General features: G+C 33.5%; 3 protein-coding genes across 3 annotated transcripts; 1 reads left to right on the plus strand and 2 right to left on the minus strand.

Moving 5' to 3' along the window:
• Nucleotides 1-6,194: 6,194 nt before the first annotated feature.
• Nucleotides 6,195-10,058, minus strand: LOC124544045 (caprin homolog). Its single transcript, XM_047122438.1, has 4 exons — nucleotides 9,780-10,058; nucleotides 8,899-9,081; nucleotides 8,529-8,695; nucleotides 6,195-8,396 (listed from the first exon to the last, which is right to left on the minus strand). The coding sequence occupies exons 1-4, from the start codon at nucleotides 9,900-9,902 to the stop codon at nucleotides 7,031-7,033; spliced, it is 1,839 nt and encodes a 612-aa protein (XP_046978394.1). The 5' UTR covers nucleotides 9,903-10,058; the 3' UTR covers nucleotides 6,195-7,030.
• A 956-nt stretch (nucleotides 10,059-11,014) lies between these two features.
• LOC124544046 (single-stranded DNA-binding protein, mitochondrial) lies at nucleotides 11,015-11,897 on the plus strand. The gene is made up of 3 exons (XM_047122439.1): nucleotides 11,015-11,179; nucleotides 11,296-11,380; nucleotides 11,468-11,897. Exons 1-3 carry the CDS (start codon nucleotides 11,162-11,164, stop codon nucleotides 11,803-11,805), a joined length of 441 nt encoding a protein of 146 aa, XP_046978395.1. The 5' UTR covers nucleotides 11,015-11,161; the 3' UTR covers nucleotides 11,806-11,897.
• A 3,823-nt stretch (nucleotides 11,898-15,720) lies between these two features.
• LOC124544104 (ets DNA-binding protein pokkuri) lies at nucleotides 15,721-19,797 on the minus strand. Its single transcript, XM_047122540.1, has 5 exons — nucleotides 19,534-19,797; nucleotides 18,310-18,586; nucleotides 17,668-18,219; nucleotides 17,338-17,587; nucleotides 15,721-17,223 (listed from the first exon to the last, which is right to left on the minus strand). The coding sequence occupies exons 2-5, from the start codon at nucleotides 18,575-18,577 to the stop codon at nucleotides 16,884-16,886; spliced, it is 1,410 nt and encodes a 469-aa protein (XP_046978496.1). The 5' UTR covers nucleotides 18,578-18,586; nucleotides 19,534-19,797; the 3' UTR covers nucleotides 15,721-16,883.
• Nucleotides 19,798-20,926: the final 1,129 nt, after the last annotated feature.

Genomic DNA, 20,926 nt, shown 5'->3' on the forward strand with positions numbered 1-20,926 from the left:
CTTCCGGAACGTGGTTATGTTCATGTAATTGTCATAATCGAATATTATAATCAACTAGCGACCCGCCCCGACTTCTCACGGGTGCAATACTGATACTAAATATACTAAAGAATTTGTTTATTTACGACATCACATTACAAACTTCTAAAATTGTCAGTGTTTCTTTACTATATTGTTCATTTATTATATACACAAACCTTCCCCTTAAATTACACTATCTATTAAAAAAAACCGCATCAAAATCCGTTGCGTAGTTTTAAAGATATAGGGACAGAGAAAGCGGCTTTGTTTTATACTATGTATTGACGGAACTCCTAAACGGCTTACAGTTAGGGTGCGATTTGGGGTAGAATTTCTTACTGTCTTTAATCAAATTTTGTGTATATGATGTGATGTCATATGATGTACGACATAGCATACGAATAGCTCTTTTGCAAAGCTTTTTTACTGAGGTCGATTACAGCTCATTCGAAAGTTTGTTTTGAAATTGTCCCCAAAGTAGTTTCTGATTCATATAAACGGCACGCTTAATCTATCCATATTAAGAAAAAAATGTTAGTCTACATCAGCTTCACTTAAAATCAAAAAATAAATAAAATTTTAACAAAAAGAAAAACCGACTTCAAACAAAACATTATTTTAAAACAAATAAAAATGCACTAAAAAGTAATAAAAATAATTGCATATTTAACATATTTTTGAGAGTCCTCCTAGGTAAAATGAAATGAAAAATATTAGACTACTTAAAAGTCAATTTACGATTATATAATGTAGTTATAATTATTGCTATAATTGGAGTCGGTGTCAGCCAACCCTATACTATATCTATCAAAAAACAATACGAGAATACTTTAAGAAATATGTTTCTTACAAATTACCTTTTATACGATATTATACTGGGTCAATCAAGAGGCTCGTATCGCTTCTTTCTTTTGATTGTTGAAGCGTGTGCCTGTGGCTGACACCGGCTCCAAATATAACAATAACTATAACTACGTTATATAGTCGTAAATCGACTTTTAAGTAGTCTAATATTTTTCATTTCATTTTACCTAGGAGGACTCTCAAAAATATGTTAAATATGCAATTATTTTTATTACTTTTTAGTGCATTTTTATTTGTTTTAAAATAATGTTTTGTTTGAAGTCGGTTTTTCTTTTTGTTAAAATTTTATTTATTTCCTGATAAATTGAACTCCGGAGCCTTTAAGAGTAGAGTGAACAGGTTTCTTTTGGATGGGCGTGTACTACCTTCGTCTTCATCTACACTTTCCATCAGGTGAGATGGAAGACAAACGCCTATTCCATATAAATATGTAAAAAAAAAAGATCATTGCCACAACACCTGTTACGGTTGCGTCTGCTGAAAGGAGTTTTTCGAGGCTTAAAATTTTTAAAACCTATTTAAGAAATTCAATGACACAAGATCGACTTTCAGCTCTTGCTATTCCGTCAATCGAAAATGACGTAGCTCATTCGTTAGATTATTGTGCTCTAATTGAATATTTTAGTCTTAGTGAAAGCCGCAAACATTAATTTTAATATTTATCAGTGGCTAACATCTTTGTATTTGTTAATTTTGTAAATCTCTCAATGTAAGTAAATTATTTTAAAACTCAACATTTATTTATTATTACAACTTTAGCATTTCTTACCAAACAAAACGATTACCTATCAAACAACCAGACCAACTTTCGCATCACATAGGTATGTACTTTTTCGTAGGCCAAAGGGCCTCGCAAAGACCTATCGCCCTGAGCCTCGCAATGGGTAAGGCCGCCGCTGATTATAGATACTATTATTATTCTAATATATGTACACTAATTATTATTCTATTTACGTTGTAATGAGCTTGTGCAGTACAATGTTTTGATAATTAGCAAAGTATAGAAAATTCTATATCATTGCTCGGAGTGTCTATAAATTTTAAGACCGGACTGATATTGATTTATATAAGTATTGTCAACTTAAAGTAAAGTATTCTCACTTTTGACGACAGTCATCATGAGTGTTTTTTATTTTTTTATTGCATTAATAGAAAGCTGCAAAGTAATGAACATAAGCAACACATTTTTAAGTTCTGTTGTCAGATAAGATTATTTTTTATGAAAACTCAAATGGACACTAAAGGCCAGAAACATAACTCTAGGTCACTGCTGCTTCACGACAACATAAGACCAGATACTGCACAATAAAACTACCACTAAGTTAGTTGAGCTACAATTGAAATGTCTGCGATCTCCATTTTACTCCCCGGACCTTGAGTTTGGACAACTTCTTACAAGGAAAAAAATTCATCTCCAATGCGGCAGTCCAAACCTCCTTTAAATAGTTTATTTTTTTGCCTATGAAATGGCAAAATTGCATAAATAACAACTGTGCATAATTTGTTTAATTAAATATATTTTACAAAAAAAAAAACGACTTCATCCTTAAACGACGTATTTCGTATGTTTATTATATCCTCCTGACACCTCGCGTACTTTACAAAGTGCTAAATAAATCGTACTCTAAACGCCGAATATTTTTGAACTTCTTATTTCGACATCGGACGACCGTCCTTTATGTAGCATTAATTCCCGATTGTTTGTATTCACCCGCTAAAAAAGTATTGGTCAAGTGATTGCTTGTAGCCAATGAAATTTAAGCAATGGCGATAGTTTGTCCATGGAGTTCGATAGAAATATCAAACCTAGTGGCGGCCATTCTTGCGAAACGTGCTCAGGAGTTCAGGAAGATGACGGCATGCCACCGACAGGGTTAGTAAAACTTAAAATATTTTTATTAAATTCAATTGTTTTAATGATTTTTTTTACATAATTTAAAATTAGTAAATATTCGTTGGAATTTGCGTACTTTTGAGGAGAAATACAAAAATAATATATTAAATAAACCGTCGTAAATAAATTAAACCTATAGAAAGGCACTTCGTTCGTTATTCATAGTTTAAATATATGGAATTGGTCGTATGTATATCACATTCGGCGTTCATACCAAAAGTAGCGTAATATTATTTTCAGCGTTACGAACCAGCGATATCACGGAATTATTGTAATTATACTCCGAGTTTGAAAACTCAAGTGAGGATGAAAATTTCGCTGAGGCTTCTAGCAATGAATCCCTACCATCGGCAGATGAAGCAAGAGCGACAGTTGAGACAGCGTTGATAGCAATTTGTCAAGAGGTCGAAACGGTTCTATTATCCTCGGGAGGACTACTGGTTGTCGAGGTCGGGGCAGACGGCGTGCTGGCTGTGCTACTTTCAGCTACGGAACTCATTGAAGTATATGATCTTGATGTCACCACTGATGATGTGATATTTTGGTTTACCAAGGAAGTACGACATTTGAAGATTGACATATGTTGATTGGGTAGTCTTGTAACCTTTTTTGTATTATATTGATAAAAATAAATAAATATATTTATGTTTGGTACTTCATTTGTGACGTTACATTAAATTATATGAATAAATGTAATCATTTGTTTTATTTATACAATTAACCTACTTATGCCTTAATGACCTGAAGTCCTTTATAAAAGACAAAAAATATGTAAACAAATGTAAACTCAATGTCTTCGTCAAATAATGTTAAGAAACATTTGTTTTAGTGAAAACTCGGGAGAACCCCTAGTTTATGTTTTATTTAACTGACAAGGTCTCGGCCTTTGTAACAAAAACAATTTATTGCTATGTAAAGTACATTCGGCCCTTGTTGCAAGTGAACTCAGTAAATGCTTAGGCGTCAGGAGGATATAATAATAAACATACGATATATTAGGTAATAATTAACTAATTATTATTGAGATATTTTACGAGATACATAATTTTAATTTTTAGGCATCCAAAACTGGGTTTAATTTATCATAAAGCAACAGTTTCACCCCAAACTGGAGGCGTGAGCTTAAGACTGCTTTAATCGCGTGAGCAACGTCTCGCACCTCTATTGAATAATACAATACATAATTTTACAAGTTTTTTATTTAGTTTACATTTGTGTGGGTGTTTATTTATCAAATACATATATATTTACTTATATTTATGTTCATGTGTAACAAGTCTAGTTGTCTGTAGAGTCTAGTGTTTTGATTTTGATAAAAGTATGTAGGCACTAAACATATTTTTAGTCAAGTCTTGTTTTGGATTTGATCAGGAGAACGGGGATGCATTTTGGACCCTAAGACTGAAGGCCCGGTCAAAATTTTTATCGATTATAATATGCAACTGACTACAATCAACAGCGCTAATGAAATAATCTGTAGTTATATTGTGAGCTTGATATAAAAAAAAATTTTTTTATCTTCCACTGCCATTTAGGTTATTGGTAATAATTATGATTATCAGACAAAAATGGCCCCTGTTAAGAAGTACGCCGAAGTTTCACTTTCTCAAACTTGTCGCGTTGATTGAACAATTGCGTCAATTTACCGACAGCTGAATAAATGTTATTATAATGGCTTACTCGCATTTATCCACCCTCAACTGGTTCGAGGATCGGATTCCTTTTTCACTGTTTTTCCGACTTTTTAGCCCAAGTACGTCGACATCAATAAATAAAAGTATATTTAAATTCAAGTCTGGCACCTCTATTTAAACAACAACAGCCTGTAAATTTACCACTGCTGGGCTGTAGCCTCCTCTCCCTATGAGGAGAACGTTCGGAACATATTCCACCACGCTGTTCCAATACGGGTTTGTGGAATCCATATATCGCTGAATTTCTATGAAACTAGACACATGCAGGTTTCCTTACGATGTTTTACTTCATCATCGAGTACGAGATGAGATTATAAACACAAATTAAGCACGTGAATATACAGTGGAGTTTGCTTGGGTTTGAACCCGCAATCATCGGTTAAAATGCACGCGTTCTAACTGGGCCATCTCGAGGCTGTTTTCAAACATTAACGATTAATTAAAGAAAACAAATAACCTTATCGTTTAAAAATTAAAGATGAATTCTCTACCGGCTACTAAATATTAAAAGAATAATGCTATTGATATGAAGGCAAGGCACTTAATATTTCTGGCATGGTGTCACAGTATCACAGTTCTTGAGGCTGATATAGTTAATATTGTACCTATATCCTGATTATTAACTCTTTAACATGTTAATAGCATACTGCCAAATATCATGTATTATACTAAATCTTATAAAAAATCGATGAGATTTAAACAGACTGCTTTAATAATATGATAACCATTTTCACTAATTGTCTGTGTTCCCATTTTTTGCACAAATGCGGAAGAAAAAATTGAAAAAGACGTTAAAAAGGGAACAATTTCAATTTGCTCGAATGATTTGTACTATAGCTAACTTTTAAAATAATATATATATATTGATTACGAAAGTGCGTATTTGTTTATAAATCTTCAATGTATTGCTTAAGATTAGTTATATATTTTTACAAGGATCGATAATAGCTTGTATCATTTCAAATCGTCAAACAATATGGAATTAAATTATAGAAACAGACTAACAGTCTGTTTTCGCACGCATAACATTGAACAATTTCCGTTCTCTCTCAAGTTAATAAATTACATATGTACCTTCTTACATACCTACCTTTATATATACCCTCCTTATGAATCTCTCTTTTAGAGAAAACTCATGAAAATCCGTTCAGTAATAGGCTATTTGACAATGCGAAAAATAAATTGTGAATTATTGTAATCAGTATATAATATGAGTTTAAAATTTGTTATTTACTAACGAAACTTGAAAATAATACTTAATTTATTCAAAAATCAATAAATAAAAATGCATTTTTTCAAACGTTTGTCACGTGACACAAAACGCTCCTGATTGGCCGGGCTTATGATGAAGTCACTTTCTTGTAAACCTTGCTTTTCTACTATATGTACCACAGATTAAAATACAGCAAAGTGATGTCACCGACCCCATTGCAGCGCCATATTGTCCAAGTAGCGTTTTCGTGAGTTATTTAAATATGAAAATTTTTAATATATTTTTCGGTAAATATGTACTAGAAATATAAAAATCTACTTTTACTGGGTTGCTTAACCTCTACTAAATAATATAAAATGGATTTTAAAAACCAGTCAAATAGCCTATTTTGGAGTTTATTGCAGACAGACGCGGCCAGGGGCCTTTGTTTTATTTTACGTAGTAATTAAATCAAAGTTATAGCTGTAATTACAGAGATTGTATAATAATAAATAAATTAAACAAGTAGTAATCATAGAATACTTTTAATTTGCTTGCACACAGCCTCTATTGAGAACAATGTTAAATAATGGGGAGGAAGCTGGAAAACAATCACATGACAGCGACAGTTTATTGAAATTTGTACGATTTCCATTTTAATTTGTCGCCGTTTATTTATAGTAGTCATTTAAATAGATTAAAAACAATTTAAAAAAATTGCATATTGTATGTAGCAAAATTACACAAAAAATATATAAAAAGCTCATGACTGTTTGATAAAATAGATATCTGCTCAGTATTTTAAGAGTCAAGAGCAAAAATCAACATAACTGTATGTTTTTTTGCGTACTGATTTGAAAAATAAATAAATAATTATATATAGTTAAGTTTAACGAAAAAACAATATTTTAACTTTAACATATATAATTACCAAATTTTAATGAACCATATTTAAAATATAAAGGTCAATGAGATTTGGAAAAGATCCCAATTAAATGGCTATTTGTCATTGTGTGCACATCTCCAGTACATAATTTATCACGAGGACGAGGTACTGAACAACGACGGGCGAGTAGCACGGGCTCTCCGTCGCGTCACTTTAAGTCACTTGCGTGACACAATCTATACAAGAATCTAGAATTAACGTAACTTACAATAATCGCATATATCATACATCTAAATTCAAGTAACTTATTTTTTATTCAGTTTCAAGTTTTATTATTTTACTTTTTTTTTATTATTTTTTTTTTTTATTTATTTTTTTACCATAATCTCTTGTTTGTTGTTACCACAGCGCGTTGTTGCCGGTGAAATTTGCCTTCCACGAATGATTTAGTCCGTTATTTATTTGATATATTACTTCTGCTATTCCACATTTTCTGGTTTACGATTGTACTGGTGGGGTCGCGGGGCTCGCGGGGCACCACGTGTCCCGCCGCGAGGGCCCCCTCTACCGCGACTTTTGAAGCCACCTTGATAGTTCTGAGAGTTATCATTGTATCTATCGCGTCCGCCATTTTCGTTTTGAAGGCCATCACCAGTATCGCCATTACCGTAATAGCCATCATTTGAATTTCTGTTTTGATAACCCTCTTTCCCGTGCCTGTTTTGATAACCATCATTATACTGTCGGTTTTGATACCCTTCTTTATTCAATCTGTTAGGGTAATCATTGCCATGTCTTCCGTGATATCCATCATTGTTCTGTCTGTTCTGGAAAGATCCACGCCCACGAAAACCATTTGATGATCCCCTTCCACTTCCACGGTATCTTCTAAATCTGTTTTGTCCATCGCCTTGACCTTGGGTTTTGCGATCGCCCTCTTCTCGCTCGGGGCTTCTACTTTCTTTTGATTCTTCTTCAGTTTTATCTTCACTGGGAATTATAACTTTTTGTTCTTCAACCAGAACTGGCGATTGTTGCTCAATGTGAACAGCTTGTGGGACAGGCTGTGGATTATGTTGCATAGGCTGTGGTTGGGCATTTTGAGGAGGCACATGAGGGGGTTGTGTATGCGCCATTGGTGCAGGAAGTGGTACTCCTTGATAAGCCGCATGATCTGGGTGTGGAAGAAAATGTGGTTGAGGTGGCATAGGAATCGACCCTGGCTCAGGGACCCGGCCACCTGGTATTTGGACATAATGTTGATTAGTAAATGTCTGAGTTGGGATTGGTGCAGGAGGAGAAGGTTGATTCAAGATAGGAGGTGGCTGTGGGGTTCCTACAGGGCTATCAATTTCAGATTCCTGGAGAAAGAAAAAGTTTTGAGATCCTATAACTTCAGAGATTGGTCTTTGTTGAGGATATTGCTGAGAAAAGTATGCATGTTCAACTTCTTGCAATGTTATTGGAGGCAGAGGACGAAGAGGATAACCGGGTGCTGGCACAACAGCAGGAGCTGGTGGAGCGGGAATGGCAACTGGTGGACCATAAACTGGAACAGTAGTTTCATTCTCCTCTAACTCAGGGGAATGATCATTAATTTCCTCTGAAATGACATTTTGGCAATCTTCAACCTCAGGAACAATGATTTCTCCAGATTTATCAAAGTAACCACAGTCATGAACAGTGTTTATGATTTCCTTGATATGGGTGTATGTTGTTCCTAAGATTTCTTTGGGTTTACCATCAATAATAGCATACAAATGTTCAGCTGCTTTAATTGTGTAAGCATGAAAGCCTGGTTGTCCTTCTTCATTCAATTCATGCTTAGGAGTTATTTCCGGATACCTAAAATATATAATATGAATAGGTTACATTTAAATACATTAGTACAAACTTAATATTAGTTGTAAATAAGAGTTTTCCTTCTAAAATACATGTCTTTTAAATAAAATATCTAGGTGTAGGAAGGTTACTTACAGATCATCTAAAATTTTCAAATCTTCCTCTGTGAGCTTTGCAGCACCGTTAGTACCATTCAAAAAGTCATCTCTTGCTTCACCATTGCCCATTTGCATGAGACAGTCTAGAATCAGTAGGACTTCACGTATCTTATTAGTGTCTGCAGTATAACGTACCCATGCATCCTAGAAAAATACAATAAAGCTTCTATAATATATTAATATTCACTTTTGTCTTTATTACTTTTCTAAATTACAAAATTCTGCAACAAGTCACAAATCTATGAATTTCCATTAAATATGTTAATATTATTTTTTGAGTATGCTATGTATACGCCATAGCATTTGTTCTTTGTAGAGTATTTTTCAGTTAGATTATTTTATTTTACCTTTTTTGCCTGCTTCTTCGCTTCGCGTTCAGCAGAAAGAGCAATTGAAGTCACCTGCTTTGAGAGATCACGAGCAAATTCCAATGTCTGAATGACTTCATCATACTTAGCAACGGCAACTTTTTGATCACCATTAAGCTCTTTACCAGCCTTTTGCAAGTCACGGTATGATGTCAGCTTACTCTGTAAATAATATGAGTATTTTGATGTACTTGTCTAATTTTATATACCACTGTAACATAATTTGACAAAGCAGAATAATTATATAGAAATAACTGATACAAGTAAAATAAATTCAGATATATTTGAAAAAAAATATAATTTTAGCAAAAATTTACACTAAACAACATGGTTTACAGTATCCATATACAAGGTTTAATAAAATAATTATTTCATTTTTCTTTGCTAAATTTATGTCTATGAAGTATAAAAATAATAAATTATCTATTATTTATAAATAAAACATAACTTACAATTAATATTTACTCTAATGCGAAAAATATTGTTATTAATAGTAGTTAGGTGTAACTGCATAAATAATAAAAGTAGCCGAATATAAAAGACATTAACTTATCACGAAATCTAATATTATATTTGTAAATCAAGAGAAAACCTTTTATTTATGCTAAAGTTTTATGAGCGTCATGGCAGAAGCAAAATTAATAGAGCACATGTGTAAAAATGGCGTCAACGGAATACCGCATCAGTATTTACATACAATTTAATTTCACCAGCATTTGATTTACGACATATATATATTTGAAATACATTTTAAGTGGTATTGTAATTTGCGAATCATTATTTGATACAAACAAGACTAACAGATAAAAATAACATACAAAGCGTTTGTTGATGCCGAGAGCATTGTACAATGTACTCACCTTTCTTTTTTCCAAGTTGCGAATTTTATGTTCAAGAATAGTCATAATCTGTCGTATTGGTGAATTATCCGCAGCTTCCGAAGAAGCTGGTTTTTCAGACTTTGCATTCGCAGCTGAAGGCATCCTTCACAGGCAACAACTTCTTCTGGATTGGGTATGGTGGTAGTTGAAATAAAGACGAAATCTATATATCTATCTATATCTACTTATGTACCTATTTCAATTTTATTTAACAGCATCTGTCAACGAACGAACGAGACCGCTACATTATTCTGCATGTTGGTATTCATGAATCTCATTTGCTTACTTACTTATGGCAACTCAATTATAATCCTAAATAAAATTATATTTTGTAATGTGTTGTTTATTGCAAAAAATATATATGTATTACTTTATGAATTTAAGGGAATATTTGACAACAAAAACGTTTTTATTGTTTATTTACTTACACAAATTATATTCACAGATATCCTTTAAAGAAGCAAGTACTGCTTCGGAATACCTTCTTGTCGATATAAAAATGTGTTTGTTCAGACAGGCTTCCATATTCATAAATGATTTGTTGAACATAATATTTAGATTATCCTATGACTAAGAATTGTTTTCAAGAAGCTACAGTGATTGATTTTAATACTTTAAACTGCAACTTTTAAGCGTAATATATCAGAATATACATTTCTATTAGTCTTTATATATATTTATTTTGGTGAAGCCGACATATTATATCTTCCTAATAAAATTATTGTTAAATATACTTATTACAGATAACTTCAAATTCTAGTTAGAATAATAATGCCAAATCTCGAATATAAGGCCTCTATAACAAAATTATAGTCTTATCCTTCAGAAAGGAATGTTATGACTTTTATGTGTATTTATTTTTTCAATTTATGTCTCATTCCTCGACTATTGGTCGTATTAGTAGGATATAGTTCCAATCATAATAGGAATTATAAGTTAATGATGCATAGATTTATGTTAGGTATATTTTTATTAGGATATTTCTTTATCAAACTATACAATATTGGGGACTTACCGATTTCTTATGACAATATGGAAAATATATATACTTATATACTATCTCCATGTGGCACTGCTATATATAGTCATTATTGTTGCGTACTGCGTATTAGTATACTCTATGGTAATTTCTCAATTTCTTATTAGTCTGTACTCTTTAAAGGACTTTTATAATTTGCTAGTTATTTACGCGGCTTTTTTTACATACCTACGATCTTGTAGATGTAGACTTGTATAATTTTGTTTATGACATGTGACATAAAAACTACTGAATAGTGAATAACTAAGCACTATATAAATAACTGTAGTTATTATCATTTACTTGTCTTTACATATAAGAGAACAATTAATATAAATTTAAAATGCAGTGTCTTTACAGAGTAAGTGGTATTCGTATAACCTATAATAAAGCCGGCGAAGACAATATTTATTAAATGTCGTTGTTTAATGTCTCCCAACCAGTTTTGTTTAATAATTTTACAATATTTTCTTAAAGGTGTCGTCGTCTGCTCGTCGAATATTTTTAACTCAACCATTACATACGACAACAGCACAATATGAAGCTCAGAATACAGAAAAGAGTGAGTTTTTTTAAATTACTTGTAAATGTATAATCTGTGTAAATTTCACAAAATAATTTGTTTTATTCACTGAAATAAACTTTTTAGCCATCAATCAAGTCACATTATTGGGGCGAGTTGGAGCTGATCCTCAAAAACGTGGATCAGAAGAGCATCCAGTCATAAATTTTCCACTCGCAACTCATTTCAGTTATAAATATGAGTCAGGCGATGTATTACAACGAACAGACTGGCACAGAGTCAGTGTTTTCCGACCTGGGCTTCGTGATACTGTTTACAAGTTTTTAAAAAAGGGTCAAAGGGTTTATGTCACTGGCAAATTATCGTATGGCGAAATAAAATTAGATGATGGACAAGTAAGAACAGCATCAACAGTAATAGCAGATGATATAATATTTTTTCAGAGTCAACCTCAAAATAGTTAAAAGCCTTATAAATAACATAATTTTATAATCATAACTGTTATTAGTATTTAAGCATGAGGTAAAAGTGATTAATTACACTTATTTAGATTATATGTCATGATTTTTTATTTCACCAAATTTTAAAGAATAATATTATGAATAATATATATTATATTACTACTAATATTTAATAGAACTTAGATTATTTTATCAATATCATAATTATGTACCATTTATCAATATTATATTGAAAAAAATTTTAGATAGATTTCAAATCAAATCAATTTTATACAAGTAAACTTCACAATGAAGTGATTTTAGTAAATAGCCATATATTATTATATATGTAATCTATTACTATGATATGGTACAGTATTTATCAATATATTATAAAAATGGTATCCAGTGCTGCTGTGTATGCAAAATGCATTGCATATATATTGTCTGTATTGGTGCAACTTAATAAATATATGGTTAATTCTTGATTTTAAATATTATTTATATGTAGTATTTTCATGCACAAAAATCTTAGAAATAATTACACTAACATAGTTAATTATAATAATTACAATAACAAAATATTTTATAATTGTCTAGTCTAGCCCAGCTATAAAATTAAGAATGCACATTTGAGTACAATATATTTTTAACAGTCTTGTGATTTAATATACATTTTTTATTTTTATTATTACTTATTAGTACATTTGTTAATTTATTTGTCACATTTTAATCAATTTTCTGTCTTTGAATCTGTTAATAGATACATATATTTAACTGATGCTGCTTTGGGTTGGCTTCTACCCAACTTGAGAAGGCCTAAATCACTATGCATGTTCAACAGTGGTGTAAGGTGCGTGTTGTACAGTTCAATTAACTTTATGGATTAATGAGAAATGTACTTGGTGGTAGGGCTTTGTGCAAGCCCGTCTGGGTAGGTACCACCCACTCATCAGTTATTCTACTGCCATATAACAGTAGTCAGTATTGTTGTGTTCCGGTTTGAAGGGTGAGTGAGCCAGTGTAACAGCCAAAGCCAGGCACAAGGGACAAAACATCTTAGTTTTCAAGGTTGGTGGCACATTGACAATGTAAGAAATAGTTAATATTTCTTACAGAATCATTGTCCACTTACCATCTTACCACTTACTATCAAGTGGCTTATATGCTCATCTGCCAACCTATACCATAAAAAAAATGTACTAGTTGAAACCAGACCAAAAGGAGTCCTTCTGGGGATCATATAGTTGGGGTGAATTAGGATACCAGCCAAAACCCCTCTAATTAATTCGTAGGACAAAAACTACGGGTACTTACCAGCAAGCCTGATAACAGTGGATGCAATAAGCCCTCCTTTTAGGGGTGGGTAGTGAGAATAGATTGTAAACTCATGTATGCAGAATCACAAAAGCTTTTCTATAAACACCTTCAAGGGAGAGTAAAGGAGGTACTCTCCGGCCACGAGTGTAGTGTGCCACTGGACACGGTGTATTACACACTGACGTGTACTGTAAAATCGACGCGGGTCTCTCGCTGCCGACAGTTAGAGGTGTTGGATGGCGATAGTGTTTACTGCGAAATCATATGTCGCAGACGGAGACGAGTATCCCGGGAACCCCTCTAGCTCGGAGGTCCACAATCCACATAGTTGGCCCAACCGTTGGAGCGTTATGGTTAAATTCCAAGCGATCTCGTGATGTCCTCCAAAGAGACAATGTAGATGCCGCTGATATACAGGCACACTTAGCGCTGGTAATCTCATGTAACGCAACGATTTTTTTTTCCAACGATATACAAAAGTAAACATGATATGTCTGAATTGCACTATTGGTGATTTCAACTGAAATCAAAAATATTTTCATGTTATTCTATCTGTCTATTATAAACTTACCTATTTTTGCACTCTTTGATATATGTAATTCTATTCTTTTATCAATGCAACAACAACTAACTTTTTAAATGCGTTCCCCACATTTCTAGAGTATTCTGATAGTATAACATGCTTCATCTGGCTGTCTATTCTCACCTATTTACAGAGATTGTCGCTAATTTATGAAAACTACCATAAGATCTTCTAAAAGGTCTTACCTACGTTATCACTGTTGACCCCTCAACAGAATGTGTCTTCCAATAATTTGACAGTAAAGTAAAGTAACAGCCTGTACATTTCCTACTGCTGAGATAAGGACTCCTCCTCCATTAAGGAGAGGGCTTGAACATATTCCACCACGCTGTTCCAATGCGGGTTGGTGGATTTGACAGTAGATGTCTCATTTACCAAATCGTCGTATTGTCTTTTTAATCAACTGAATCTGTCTTAAGAAAAAAGTTAGAGCCATTAGAGACCCATTTTCTTCACCAATGAAGACTAGCTTTCTTCTTTTTTTAGTTTCACAATAATATATTACTATGACTAAGGCATAAAATAGAAACATAAGATTTGCTATAATATAATTGTTAATTAAAAGAACATCACTTTTGTTTGTCTTTATTACTTTTATATTATAATGCCCGACGATATAGGAAAAAATAACGATGAAACTTGTACATATGTCCACCATACTGGACCAGCTTGACGATATAAACTGCGAATCTTCTTTTTACTTGGAGAGTACTGCAGAGAAGTGGAAATAATGTGCCGTTAGTCGTAGATACTAGTAATGATATTAGTAAAAGTGAAAAATAAAGCAATATCGCATGATTTTGCATAGTTGCGTGTTCCTTGGCGGGCGAGCGAAGAGAGGATTAGGAAATTTAAAAACGTAATCATTTCTTATTTAAGAATTGAGCGGTTTAATTTATAGTTAAAATATGGTTAGTACACATTAACCATATTTTAACTATACATTAATTTTAAGAATACCTTAAAGATGATAAATAACATGTATTTCTTGTATAAATTAAAATCTAAACTATTGTAGGTGCTGTTGTTGTAGAGAGACGAGATGACTATGTTCATAATTCTTGATAATTCATCTTGTGCCTTTTTTTTTATTGATTAAGCTCTAAAATCTCTCAATGTCTCAATCGTATTAGCCAAGCAGAGGTATAGACAATACTTCCAGATATTTATTCCTGAAAGCGAGACACGTCTTATGATTTTAGTGACGTGTTTTGCCTAGTGACGTGTTGTTGTTTAGTAAATTATTATAATACGACGCATCTAATTCGACACCGCCCATTTTCTGTTTTTTTTTTTTTTTTTTTTTTAAATCAAATATTCGAATTGTGGTAGAATGTTAACCTACATTTCATAGATATTGCAATAATTTCTTATTTAGCATATTATGGTAGGGATTAAATAGAAGTCGATTGCCATTCCATCTTATAAATGTATGTGAACATATGTATGTTATATATTGTTGACTTTGTATGTCCTGAGAATAAAACAAGAATGAATTTTGGACGCTTTTCATTTAAGTGTAATGTTAATTAATTATTAGATTTCGCCCGCGAACGTGGTTGCTAGTTTTTTTTATGGCATAGGATGGCGGACGAGCATATGGGCCACCTGACGTTAAGTGGGCACCATCACCCATAGACAATGACGCTATAAGAAATATTAACTATTCCTTACATCGTCAATGTGCCACCAACCTTGGGAACTAAGATGTTATGTCCCTTGTGCCTATAGTTACATTGGCTCACTCACCAACATAGTAGGTGCCAAATATCTTGAACGATGGGGCAAGAAATTCGTGAAAACGCGCTTAGTATAAATAGGATAGGTTATTGTCGTAATAATTACTTTTCATGTCATTTAATTTGATCGTCGATAATTATAATTACGCTGGTCTATGTTCGGCTGTTGGGCATTTACGAGATGTGACAGTTTTTAAGTAGTTTTAGATGAACATTTTAGCATTTCACCAATACTAAATCCATTTGAATATTGAGAGGTAGAATGAATAAAATGTAAAAAAAAGAAAACAAATTACAATAACATTACTTCCATTTATTTTAAGTTATAATCTGACACAATATTTTAGATTATATTTATTTGTATTGTGTACAAGTTGGAAATTGTGGCTAATGCCAGATAGAAATTATTGTAAAAATACAAACTCGATCATAACTATTCTTACTGATACCTAGGTACTTTGATAAAGCTCCACATTTTGTTTGACAAACCATACATACACTCTTTTGGTTCACTTAAAATCTAACTTATTTAAACTAATATTTACAAACACGATATTTTACGCTCTATTACATTATTTACCTATATTGTTATAAGAGATCACAGAAAATTGTAGCTGGAAATCATTGAGTAAAAGCCCTAGCATATTCTATAAGACTACCACTTCATACTTTTTATCACAGTGGAATTTTAGATTGATTTTTCAAGGCATTGTTTAGGTAGGTTAGTTAAATTATTGTCTTTTCAACATTTATATTAATAACATAATTTATAGAACAAGTGTACATGAAAAAATCTATGTAAATAAAAGTTACCAATTTAATACAGGTATAAAGGTGTGGTAGCTTTAATAATATGTTTCACATGCTACAATTGATTTTTGCCAAAAAAATAAAACAATGGAAGACAATAATATTTCGTGTGATATTCTATGTTGACTCTTAAATTTTCAGCAATCTAGCAAAAAAAAAAAAAACAAAATAAACATACATGTAACTAATTAAATTTACAAAAATGCAAATTCACTGCGAGCCGCAGGTAGGCGCAGGGCTGCTGACGATGTTGGCAACATTTTGTTTTATAACTGCAAGATTCAGTCAGCTGTTACAAATTGTCCATTGCACAAAACATTAATATAGTCTCTATGACTTCAACACAAATAAACTCTTGTCCCCTTTTTCTAACTAGTTATGTAATTGACACTATTAGATAAAATCACTTGGCACAAAGGCATCGTTTTAGGTCCATACCCTGTCTAACTAAACTCCAGCAATCATATCAATTGATCGAAGCACTTTCAGTGTTTAAATATAATTTTTATTTTGATAATTCCACTTATATTCTTTAAAGGAAGACCGATATATCTGAGAGTTACATGACTTGATATAGAACTGCTGGAGTCATTTTCACAATTAAAATAAAAATCACACTATTAGTGTTCTGTGTCACATGTCCTTCAAAATCATTGTTCACATTTTTCACTTTTTAAATTAAGAGCATAATGTTCAGTGTTATACTCTGATTCTCGCTTCAACATCATATTATCGCCGATGAGTGCACTGATACGATGTTTATCGTGAGGTGCGGGGGCGGGGTCGGAACGCGCTCGCTTCCGCCAGGGCTCGGATGCCGTCATACTTAAGTCAGTCGGCATATCTTCATCAACATTGTCCTCTTCACAGCGTTCCTCTTTCATTTCTGTTTTGACGGGAGCTTGTTGTGGAACCCGAGTCGGACTCATTTGTTGTCTTAGAAGAGAAATATTTTTAATATTTTTCAATTCAGTTGGGTTCCTTAGAAATCTGTGGAAATTAAGAAGTCAATTTAATAACAGAAAATATTGAAATCAAACAAATATTTTTATTTAATTTGGATTGATTACAATTACAATTTTATTGTTTTAAAAAGAAACTTACTGGTAACAATGTCGCTCGCCTTGTACTTTTCGTAAAATATTGACACGATAATAATATCGCAGTGCGCGGGACATTTTGTCGTAATTCATTGACAAGTGATTTTTCTGAATACCCCAAAGCTTAGCCAATCCTGCAGGATCAACAATTTTAAAAACGCCCGTTTCTCTGTTTTTCCACGCAATATAATTTGTGTATCTTTGCGTTGGGTCATTTAAAAGTTGTTGCAAGAAATCCCACAGTAGTCTTCCATCTGAAAGGTAAATAAAAATTAATTATAATTCTTGAAACATGGTTAATTTTTTTTTTAAAGTTTAAATGTTAATTACTTACTTGTATTAGATTCAGGCATATCATTTGGGAAGAATTCCCTATGCTGAGTTCTGTAGTGTGAATGTTGGGGCACCACGTGGGTTTGTGGTGCAGGGCTTGTTAGAGCAGTTTCTTTCGGTGACCGTGGTGCAGAAAATTGGGCTTCCTCATCAGAATCTGAGTGATTACTTCCAGAACTCACAGCTTGAGCTGTTACAGATACTGGTTGAGCATATCCAGGGGCGTAGTTCATAGCCTCTCCTCTTTGGGGGCTACCAGAACTGTCAACTGAGGGCGCTGGACTTAATGTCACAGAGTTTGGCTGTGCTGCTGCAGCAGCGGCGCTATGAAAATGATGGAATCCGTCAACTGCCCAAGTAGGTGTTGGAGGGTGTGAATGTGGCGATGGTGGGTATGGCGCAGCGCGCGCAGTTGGCGTCACTGGCGAGGATGGTACTCTACCGAGCAAAGCTGCGTCGCGTACCAACATTTGAAGTACATTGTGTAAAACATCTCCCGCACCAGGACAACGTTCTCCCAAGTCCGTTTTAGTTAGGAGACAAAGAGCTTTGCCTGTAAAAGAGAAATTTATATTGTATTATATAAATGACTTAAAATTGGTCAAAGGTTTTCATAATATTTATATAATTTTTTTTTATTTACCATTCATCTGGAAAAGATCCATATCAAAATTAGGCAGATCGAACTCCCTTTCGCACCATTTTAAAAAAACGGCTACATCTTCACGAGTCCATAATCTTGGTTCTGGAGGAAGACCGGCTGGTAGTTGAGCCTTTGTATCACCGAGCGGTGAAGGTGGAGGTGGCGCCCAAGGTAATGGGTAACGCCAAAGAAGTTCCGTCGGGCTAAATGGTAGCGGTAACCGCTCCATGCTGGGCCCTGACGGCAGTTGAAGGCTAACTACTTTCATCACGATGTTCTGTAACGACAAAATCCTCAGTCAATATTGAAATTCTAAATTTCGATCTGCATTTGAGGCATTTTTCGATCTTGCCTAATTATAATGAAAAAAAAAAGACTATTCAACGACAGGTGGCGCTGTTTATTCTTCTGTATATTTTAACAGAAATAATTTTTTTGTACTTTTGCTTTTTAAAAATTAAGTAAACGGTATTTTTTATACACAGCTCATACCGATATACAATTTTTGGTATATATTATATGTATATTTATAGATTATAACTAAGTTGTAACTACGTAACTTCAAAATTAAATTAACTTAATATCGCTTTTAATGAAATCGTTAATTATAGCGGAAGAATAAATATAATTGACCATTATTACAATTTATAATTTTGAAAACATATTAGCTGATGCGATAAAATATTACTAAATCATATACTGAACTAAAATCAAGTATCATTGTATTTTTAAATAATGAATGTGGGCGCTTGTACGACTGTACAAATTGTAAACATTAAGGAAGTGCAAATGGCCATTGTTAACAAGTCTCAATTTGTTTATAACATAAAAGAAAATTATATTTATTATATATAATTAGAATTACGATATTTCGCTTGTGTCAACCTTGATACTGAATCATTAGGGTTGACACCTGTTTGTGGTAATTTTTCTGAACTAAAGGGGGATACTATTGTTACATAATGATAAGGAACTATAACACAACAATTGATGGTTGCATTATTGTATAAGAAACTCATGAGTAATATAAATATTGTTATAGTAGCAAAGTTTTACTCGTTTTAAAAAAAAACTTGTTTATAAGTTCTTTTAAAAGCATTTTTTTTAAAAGACCTGTTGGATTCTGTATCGATAGTAGTTACAGTTGGTTTTATCGGGCGGGGTCGGAAATGCGTGAGTTTGAGATAGCGCGGCTTGCCGCTCGCGATAAGCACCGCTACTCACCGGCTGAGCTGATCCGGAACTGGCGGTGTCGTCAAAAATCCTTTTAGGCGAAGACGTTAACTTGTAAAATCAGCACATTCGCATTGTCACAGCACTAGAAGCACAGTATCCAGTGTTCACAGAGCACCAGGCACACGCGTAGCAGCGGCGGTCCCTCCAAACGTGTCGTGTTACGGCACGCCGTAAACCAGCAGCGTATCTGAGGGATCAAGCTCGCAGACAAGCGTCGCGGGCAACTCTTCGACGCGGACTGACGATGCGGTGGCGGCGCGGGCGGACGGACGCGCGTCCGCCGCTCCCCTCCGTCCCCACACCGCCTCGCCTCATATAATATAGCGGAGAATGAGATAAAACTTCGGGAACTTGTTTGAGCATAGAGTCCCATTTTTAACTGCGTATATAATGCAACTAAGTTAATGCGAACCTAGTTTATAAGGTGGATCTTATATGATAAATATTTGCATATAACTCCTTAAAACAGTATGTTTTAATTGTAATTTACGAGGAAACTGTATACCTAGGGCATGCGGAAGTGCTAGTTGTGTGGTAAGATTACGTCAGCGTGCTAGTTTTTAATAATATTGTAATATTTCCTTGTTTGTGCAGTACCTAAGAAACGACACAAATTCTCGACCGAAAATTGGATATTGCTTACTTTCCGTGAGTATAGACGTAATACATTGTGATGAACACAAATGTATTAACAAGATTATTAAATAACGATATGTTTATGACTTATGTTATGCCGGAATAACACCAAGAAGTAAAGAAAAGTAAGTTATATTTGGACAATGATATGTGCTGTTATTTTTAAAGTTTAGAATTTTAAAAACAATGGTATTTGATGTTTTTATGGAGTATGTCTTGCATAGAATATACTACATTATTAATATGATTGCCCTGGCTGCTTCTTACTACCGGTTCGTACAAAAATATTCGGCAGTCAAGGCGGAAGTGGCCTCGGCATCTTTACCTGTTGCTCCCTTCGCCCACCGAGCGCCCAGTTTTTCGTCTCTTTCGTTCGTACACTATTCCTATAGGTAAAAGTGGATAGGCCTGCTCGTGTCGAGTAAGTTCATGTGGAGTAATATGGAGAATAAAACATAAGGATGTTTGGCCGTTAGTGTGCTCTCATCGTGACCGTGACCGTAGATCTCGCGGGTACTTTCTTTGTCGAAGTTTGTTGCGATAACGAATTGACACTTACGTAAACATTAACTTCGGAAGTTTAGTTACATCATTTTCAATAAATGCAAGATTCTCATTGAAAATATTTGGTTTTTACTATGCTATTTGTTATGATTGTATAGTACCTAAACTCTTTAAAAATATCACGTATTATGATATAAATGTACAACATATACCACGTTTGGAGTAACTATACTATAAGCAC

Source organism: Vanessa cardui, chromosome 4, assembly GCF_905220365.1.
Source record: "Vanessa cardui chromosome 4, ilVanCard2.1, whole genome shotgun sequence".
NCBI lineage: Eukaryota > Metazoa > Arthropoda > Insecta > Lepidoptera > Nymphalidae > Vanessa > Vanessa cardui.